This window comes from Rattus rattus, chromosome 12 (assembly GCF_011064425.1).
Source record: "Rattus rattus isolate New Zealand chromosome 12, Rrattus_CSIRO_v1, whole genome shotgun sequence".
Taxonomy (NCBI): domain Eukaryota; kingdom Metazoa; phylum Chordata; class Mammalia; order Rodentia; family Muridae; genus Rattus; species Rattus rattus.
In genome coordinates, this window is record NC_046165.1 from 11,608,424 (window position 1) to 11,617,693 (window position 9,270).

At 39.6% G+C, this 9,270-nt stretch overlaps 1 gene segment (V, D, J or C); it reads left to right on the forward strand.

The window, feature by feature from the left end:
• The first annotated feature begins 6,632 nt into the window (after nucleotides 1-6,632).
• LOC116913359 lies at nucleotides 6,633-7,089 on the forward strand. The segment is given in 2 exon segments: nucleotides 6,633-6,678; nucleotides 6,761-7,089. Coding segments are annotated over 2 exon segments (372 nt in total).
• Nucleotides 7,090-9,270: the final 2,181 nt, after the last annotated feature.

Below are 9,270 nucleotides of genomic sequence, written 5' to 3' on the forward strand. Positions count from 1 at the left end.
ATGTGTCTGAAAACCTAGCAGCAAACGTCCATGTCACTGAGATGACAGAAAAGACTAATCTTTAGACTTGCTCAGAAATAGTAATATTGAATTTCCATTCATTGCCTCCTCCTTACAGACCTATAGTGCCTTTGTCATCTTTATAAATGAACATCTATGAATAAAGAAATGCTATTTGCATAAGCCTACAATTCACCATACCTTTTGAATCACTTCACCAGTTCCTCTTCCATAGCCATGTGTCCTACTCAAGAAAACAATAAAAAGTGAAAAGTATGGTGATGCATGTTAAAATTATCACTGGATTCTGAGAGACCAGGATTTGTAATTGTTGGGAATAATGTATAATTTAAATTTCACCTATTAAATCTGACATAGGGAAGCAAACAGTCCTTCATAATCTCAATGCCCTCAGGTGTGTTGTTATCTCTTGCCCTGTGTTCCATTAGAAATTCCAGTCTCTTAGAAGGTGAGAAATATCTATCAGAATGCACAGGCATGCAAATATAATTCCTGTACCTTGGTCAAAATATTATCAAAACACTTTTCATCAAACTGCTTAATTAACACAGGTATATACTTGTTGATTGAGGTAGGTTCTGAGATTATAGATATGTTTTGTTCCCATATTTATTTCTTCCAAGTCCCAGTAATCATACGTAGTCTCTGCCCTCTTTAGAACATGGACCTATACAGTTACAGCATCAACTCTCATAGTTCATTACATATCTTTGGCTCAGCTTTCTTCTACAGAATATTTGTGAGTACGTGTCTCTCCATGCACATGTATTCCCTATATTTTGTGTTTGATGACTTTTCTTCTGTTCATTTGATATGTCCTATTTCCATTTGTTTGCTTTTCCTCTTCATCATATTTAGATTATGTTTGTTTTCTAATTTTATAAACAGATGAATGCTGGGAAAAGATTGATAACATGTTGGGGATGTAAACCAGTAATCAGAATATATTGCATGAAGTAATCTATTTTCAGTAAGTTGAAGAAAAAAGAATTGAAAAGAATTAATAAAGAGAAATTTCTGATAAGTTACCTGTTGTGCAAATTTCCCATATGCTCAAAATTCTCTCGTCTTAGCTTAAATCTTTAAAGTGTATTTAAAAGTCAGGACTGAAAGGATTTAGAGGACGAGGCATTTGTAAAAAGTGTAATCCTTAGGTATAATGAAATAATTAAGTAAAATGTTTGGGTTTTAGCCTATTTCAGTCTCTCTTTCTCTCTGTCTCTCTCTCTCTGTCTCTCTGTCTCTGTCTCTGTCTCTCTCCCTATCCCTTCCTCTATGTTTTTGTGTTTATGAGTGTGTTTGTGCATATGTGTGTGTGAGAGTGTGTGTGTGTGTGTATGTGTGTATGTGTGTGTGTATATAATTTAAGTTTGAAATTTTCTATTATTAATCTCTAAGAGCACAGAATAATTTTTCCTAGGAAAGCTTTTATTTCTTGAGGTCATCCCTGCAGGTGTCATAGAGGAAAATAAGCCATGTGAAGATAGGAATGAGAATGGTGCCGATTGCCTTGTCAACCTCAATTGGACTTTAATGGGTCTGAGTACAGACTGTTAATTATAGGTATATTTCAACATAGTAATAGAACATGGAAAAGGGTCTGTGGGCAGCACCCATTTGCATAATCGTTTCTAATCCAGTTGCACAATAAAGCTTAAGGTGTGGTCATATAGAAACTCTTTATGGAGTTCCTGTGAATATGAGTGTAGTTCTATTGCTACAGCCTAGAGTCTAGTGTGGTCTCTGACCAACAGCATCCAGCTCAGCAGGCCATAAAGTATATGTGACACCTCCCTAGGATGGGTAAGAGTCTAATGACAGAAGAGTCTGGGATAATCATTCTGGATTATTAGGATGAGTTCTGTCCCCTCAGATAGCAAAAAGCTCACCAGTTTGTTAAGAACCTCCACTCTTAGCTTTCTGAATGGAATGCAGATATTTACTTTTTCCCCCCTTCCTTGAGGAGCCATCCTTTCGTGACTAAAATTTCTGTAATAAAAACAGTGGGCTATTGGAGTAAAATAAGAAAGGTTGATAAATGGAATTGAACTAAAAATCCAGACATGGTAAACACATACAACTATGCTTCTCTGTGAGTACCAGGCCCTTATTCCCTCAGCAATCTTCTTCGCAATGTCATCAATAATATTGAAAAATACTTGTTGCATATGCCAGTGAAAGAAAAACAACTGAATAAATTTGCTGTGCAGAACTTGAGGAACAGGTGTGTAGGGCTCTGATACCTGGGGCTCTTCCATGGAGATCTCTCACCTGACTATGTGCATGGGTTCAGGCGAGTGGGAGCAAACTCAGGCAGGGAGGGAGAACAGCTTCTGCTGCTCCTGCTGCCTGTTCTGCCTCTTTCCACTGCTACCTGGCACTTTATTTGCTCAGGCTGAGCCAGCAAGAGACGGACTAGCTGACAAGTGGTGCAGGTGAGCTTCTGGAGGTGATAATTTCAGGGAAAGCAGATCTCTTTCCCAAGATGCATTGTTACAGCTGTTATGCCCATAGTTCTCAGAAGATAGTATAGTTCCTGCACAACTTTAATTCTAAATAGGACACTTAGATACAGTTTGGTGGATGGCTCAGTGACTGACAGCCTGTTGGTTTGGCCTGAGAACTTGGGAAGACCTCATCTACATATTGGGAGGCATGATCCTGTTTCTATGACAGATCTTTCTTGAGCCTACATGACCTGTGGTCACATCTTCACCTGCGGAGGAGGTGCATATGGCGTTGTCTTGAGCCTTTGTAACCTGTGGTCACTTCCTCACCTGTGGAGGAGGGCTTTGGGTATTGTCCTCTGTGACTGCTCTGTCTTGGGCCTATCTAACTTGTGGTAACTTCCTCTCCTGTGGAGGAGAGCTTTTGGGTATTGTCCTCTGTGACTGATCTGTTTTGGTCTTATGTAACCTGTGCTCAAGTCCTCCACTGAGCCCTGTGGAGGAGGGGCTGGGAATTTCCTACATGACTGGTCTGTCAAACATCTCTATAAGGGCCTTTGGGAGGCACAGCTACATGAGGCCCTGGTATTCTGAGAGACTAGGAGTGCCCCTCCTGTCCCTTTTAGGGTCTCCCAGGGATTTGACCTATCTTGATCAGGAATCAAGGTACATTTCACTGCCCACTGCCCCACAATTCCACCATTTACCTTTTTAAATGAGAGGTATCATATGTAGTGAAAATTTTGGGTGGGAGTAAAGAATCATAAGAAAACATTAAATAGGCTGGCGGGGTAGTACAACTAAGCTAGAGTGGTAACAGGGGATGAAGTAGGGGTTTGGAGGACAAAGGATCATTGATTGAAGTAATAGCTCCATTCGTTGTGGGGTTTGAGGGTATTAACATGGTTTTAAACAACATTAGATTAATCTAGCTGGATATCATGTTTTTCTTACTATCATCTAACGTTCCCCAAGTTCAGTAGTCATTTGGCTTTTGTAAGAGAGTTCATTTGTAGCTGGAAGGTCCCAAGTTGTGGGTATCAGCTGTCATCTGTGGATCTCAGTGTGGACCTCAGGGAGTCATCAGTCAGATGTGGTGTCTGGATAAAGGCAGCTTTGTTGTCTCAGGCAGGTTTAAGGAGATGGTGTTTGGTCTTGGCTGGATCTGTGGGAGAAGCACTGTAGAAAAACCTGTAGGGTGAACACAATAGAAGAGCAGAACCCCAGCAGGGGGATGTCTGCATAGGATGGGTGGTCTGTGTTAAGCCTGTGTTGGTTTGCTTGGGAGCACATCATGGTCTGTTGTTATGATTCTAGAAAAGCAAGCCGGTGTTTGAGGAGTTTAGTCATGGAAGGCATCCTTAACTCTGCTTTAGATGTCTGAGGAAGAAAATATTATGTTAATTATGTATCTGGGATAGGCAGTAACAGTTTGTGAAAGAATCCTGGTTGTTAATTAAGGATTAAATATTAGTTGTCAGTATAGTTGGTTAGACCTGTGGGAGTAGATTAGATAGATGACTTTTACACCTTAAAGGAAATATGGAATTTTGAATATAAATCATGAATGTTAAGGAGAAAATAAACATTTAAATAAAGAGGCATGATAATTTTAGGTTGAGAAACAGGAATATTGTCTTAGATGTTCCTGTTAGAGAAAACAAGCATTTAAGCAAAGTGTGAAAACTTTTGGGTATCAGTTGTGTTTTTCCATTGTCTTTGGCCAGCCTAAGATGTAGTGGAGGAGGAGCCTTCTCTGCCATGCTACATACTTAGGCTGTGTGCTCTAAGCAGGCTGATCTCTGTGTTTTCCCCACTTGATTTTTCTTGGCTGGTAAATCCTAAATGTAGATTGGAAAGCGATGAAAAGGCTAACTTTGAAGAAAAGTTCAAAGAAGGAATAGCATCTTGATAGCAAAGTGGGGGGGGAGGGAGTGAGAAGCAGCTGTTGGGTTAATGGTGGGGTGTCCTGCACCTGCTCTGCTATTGGGCATGGCCTCTGGGGAGGCAGGACAAGGGGAAGTTTGCTCCATTTTCCCTGTGCAGTTGCCAGGCAGGTGTGGGGCTGTGGGAAGATCAGGGCATTGGGAAGCACAATCTGAGGCAAGGGGACAGACAGATGGAACTGGCATGGGGGTCCCTGGGCCTGGAAGAGACCTGTGGTTATCTGGTTCCCAGAATCATGATTACCCAGACGCCACTGGGTGTCAAGGAAGAAGTGAAAATGGAGTTGGGGGTCGAGGGGAGGTTTTGCCCAGGGCTGGGAGAAAAAAGGGGTGGGGAACACTGGCTGGTCCTGAGATGGAGTCCTTGACTTGTCACCGGTTGGCTGTGGGCTTGGGATTAATGGTTGCTGCAGCTGAGAACACAGAGAGGCCTTCCACTGAAGAATAGTATGCGGCTTTGTAAGGAAAGGACTTCTTTACAGCCTCCAACAGCAGTGGGAATTCTCAGGATGGGCCTGAGATTAAAACCTTTGCAGACAGGAGTGTCTGGGAAGAAAGACAAATTGGCTAAGCTTCTAGGCCTTTAGGTACCTCATGAAAATGTTGATCTGCCTATTGCTAATAGGTTGGCATTGGCTTTTTCTGGTTGGGTGGTAAGAACTACCTCTAAGGCTTGTAAGATACCTCTTCCTGTTTGGATGGGGAACAACAATGTCATGGAATATCCAGTCTACTCTTACCAAATTTAATGGAGGCACATGCAGGTTGGGAAACATATTGAGGTGCAGAGTGCTTGTGCTTGCTTTCTACTTCCTTATCAATGTGAATTTTTTTTTGACTATTAGCTTTTCTGTGCATACCTCAGTAGTTCTTCCTCTTTTTGTTGTATATGACTGTTCCGTGAATTCATACATGGATACATGGGGCAATGCATCTGGGCTTGAGCTTCACTGCTCTTCTTCTGTCCTCAGCTGCTCTTACCCAAGTACAGCCTGATGAAGGTAACAAAGGACATGATCTCTCCTGTTAACACCTTTTGACAAATCGTAACTGATAGCTCTGGATCCTACTGCCATTAGAAAAGACGATGACTTTGAGGGTGTCATTAATATAGAACCAACTTAAATTCATACACTGAGAAATCAGTTATCTTCTCCAAACAAACCATAGCCATTTCTCCCTGTAGCTGAACTCTGAAAACACACTAGGTGCCGGGTTATGTTACTACTCAAGTCAGACTGGAGAACTTCAGAGTAAACAATGGGAAATATACCTGCAGGTAAGTTCATGACCAGCAGGGGTCACAGTGGGACCAAGAATTTCCTAGCAGAGAGATGAGGTGAATGTTGTGGGGACTCTCTAGCCTCTGTGATTTCCTTTTTTTTTTTTTTGCAGAGCTGAGGACCGAACCCAGGGCCTTGCGCTTACGAGGCAAGCGCTCTACCGCTGAGCTAAATCCCTGTGAATTCCTTTCCTAACATACATGTACCTCTTGTTATTGACATGCAACATTTCCATGCTCAAACACTGTGAAGATTCTTTGAAAACTCTTCAAAGATTTACATTTTTGGTATATCTATATCAATCAATATCTATCATCTATCTGTCTGTCTACCATGTTTTCTTGATGCAAACTTCTGTTGAAATATATATATATAGTTTATTTCCATAATTTAATTATTATGATGGTTCTGCAATAATCATTCAGTACATATGTTTCTGAAGTATATATATTGTTGGTCGTTTGGTTGACTTTTTTAGTATATAACATATTGGAAACAAAAATGTTAATTATATGTTTTGAAAGGAAGCTGTAAATTCTAATAACTTAGCTGTTTTTGAAAGTTGCTATCAGTATTGTCATCATTTTACCACCTGAAAATCTATCTCTTAGCCTTGTCAGAAGAGGTGGCACTGTCTCAGGAGGCAAATATTTTTCAAGCACAGGCCTTGATGTTATATTCTCAGCCTCAGCACAAGGCTCATTGATGAAGTAAGGGATGAATTTCCTCAGACAGGGTTAGGACTTGGGCCTCAGCAACCTGATTTCTGACCCAGGTGTCCCTTCTCAAGCAGGACTAGGTCCTTATCTCAAATGTATTCTGCTCATGAATATGCAAATTATGTGAATCTATAGTGGTAAATAAAGGGATGTCTACACGCCCCCCAAATCATAAGATCACTATCCTCTCTACAGTCACTGAGTACAAAGGACCTCACCATGGGATGGATCTGTATTATCTTTCTTGTGGCAACAGCTACAGGTAAGCATCTCAGCATGGCAAATTTGAGGTCTGGTCACATATTCAGCTGACAATGACATCTACTATCTCTTTCACTCCACAGGTGTCCACTCCCAGGTCAAGCTGCTGCAGTCTGGGCCTGCACTGGTGAAGCCTGGGGCCTTTGTGAAGATATCTTGCAAAGCTTCTGGTTATACATTCACTGACTACTATATACACTGGGTGAAGCAGAGTCATGAAAAGAGCCTTGAGTGGATTGGGCGAATTAATCCTAACAGTGGTGGTACTGACTACAATGAAAAGTTCAAGAGCAAGGCCACATTAACTGTAGACAAATCCACCAGCACAGCCTATATGGAGCTTAGCAGATTGACCTCTGAGGACTCTGCAATCTATTACTGCACAAGACACAGTGTGAAAACCACATCCTGAGCATGTCAGAAATCCTGGAGGAAGAGCAGCAGGCTCCCCTGAGACTGAGAAGACTCATGTCCTATTTTTGTATCTCTTTCTTAGAGACCAATTTTGCTTTTGTCATCTCTGCAAAAGAACATCTATAAATTATATAATGTTGTTTTATGATGATCCTAGATTAACCTAGACTTTGTCAAATTCACTATCAGTGACAACCTCCATTGAAATGTTTCTTCTTTAAAAAAACAACAAAAGGGGAATCTGTGATTATGAATCATAAAAATATTTCTGGACTCTGTCAGAACCTAGAACTTTCTTTGGAATAACTGGGAATAAAGTATAATATGAATTTCCAGCAGAGAGATGTTGGGTGTGTAGTTGGAACTATGTATTAATTTGACCTGTCAAACACCAACTTCTTTTTGGCAATCTAAAAGCACTTTCTCAGTCTTAAGTCTTAAATGACTTCTACTTGTTCTGCTAACTGCACTTGTGTGGTCCAGCAGAAGTTCTGGGACTTAGAATGTAAGAGGTATTTATATTCAAATATATAGCTGCATTGTTCCTGCAGATGCAAAGTCAAAAATTCCTCTCAGGAGGGAGTGGGGAAAGGTGTAAAAGAAGACTCTGAGACAAAGATTAGATAACAGAAGGGAACAGTGCATACTTTGCCAACACCAAGTTTAATTCTCATAGTCTTTATAAACTTTACAGAATCGTGGGAAATAATGTTCCAAGCCAACAGATACAATGTCTGACATACATTGAATACCTATAGCCATTGGAAAGCCTCCCAGTTCCTTCCTGCAAGATTAGCAGAACATTCAGCCCTTCTGCCATGACTCTGCATCACAGGCAGGCTTTTATTGAAACAGGCAAAATGGCTCCTGACACAAAATCATATAAGGATAATTTATATATAATGAACAAAAAATTATTAAATCATTTTTCAGAGAACTCATTTATCAACTCAATGTACGTACATGCTAAATGAGGTAAATTTATTTGTTAGTATCTGTTCCTATAAAAGTGGTGCCAGTCTCAATAATCAGTTCTGCAGTCACTAGCCTTTAGAGAACATGGACCTTTTCTGAAAGAGCATCAATTGTGACAGTTCATTGGATAATTGGTACCCATCTTTGTCCTATAAAGTATTTGTAAATGTGTTTGTCTCTGCATCTATGTGTGCTTCTTGTGCTTAGTTTTTTGATGCCTTTCATTCATATTGCTTTTGTTTTGTTTTGTTTTGTACTATTTCAGTTTGTTTGCTTTTCTTTCATCTTAGTTTGTTTTTCTTTTGATTAATTTTAGGTTCTGTTTGTTTTTCTAATTAGACGAAGAAATGGAGTTGAGGTGGCAGATAATCTATAAGGTGTTGAAGAAGACAAATCCATAATCAGGATATAAGTCAGGATATATTGTGTGAATATTTTATTTACAATACAAAAATAGAAATTATTGTATAAAATAATAAATGAAGAATTCTGATATCTTTGTTGTGTAAGTATCACATATGCTCCAGTACCCATACTTTAAGACTCCTATCTTTGATTAAAATGTTTAAACGATTTTCACAGGCCAGGAATTAAAGAAATTAAGAATAAGGCATATATAAAATGCATAATGTCAAGGTGTAAAGAAATATGCAATAAAATGTTCTAGTTTTAACTGGTGTGTGTGTGTGTGTGTGTGTGTGTGTGTGTGCGTGTATGTGTGTGTGTGTGTGTGTTAAATTGGATATTGTTTTATTTACATTTCTTTTTTTCCTTCCATCTTTATTAAACTGCATATTTCTTATTTACATTTCAAATGTTATTCCCTTTCCCAGTTTCCAGGCCAACATCCCCTATCCCCTCACCCTCCCCTTCTATATGGGTGTTCCCCTCCCCATCCACCCCCCGTTTATTTTATTTTAATAATAAATTTTCCATTAGTGATCATTGAGTGCATTGAGTAATTCCTTCTGGGAGAACTTTTTTTTTATGTAGGAGTCCTTTTATTGCTATAATCCTTTAGCAGAACAATGTTATTTGTTTACTTCTACATCCTTGGACGATGTGATCACAGATTCTCTGTTAAAAAAACATTTTAGTTATCATTTTCATTTAGTAGAATAGTCCCTGAAATGTATCAGATCTTGGTTGATTATTCCCACAGAGCTCTACTATTTTTCAAATATTGCAAATTTCAGGAAAGAGG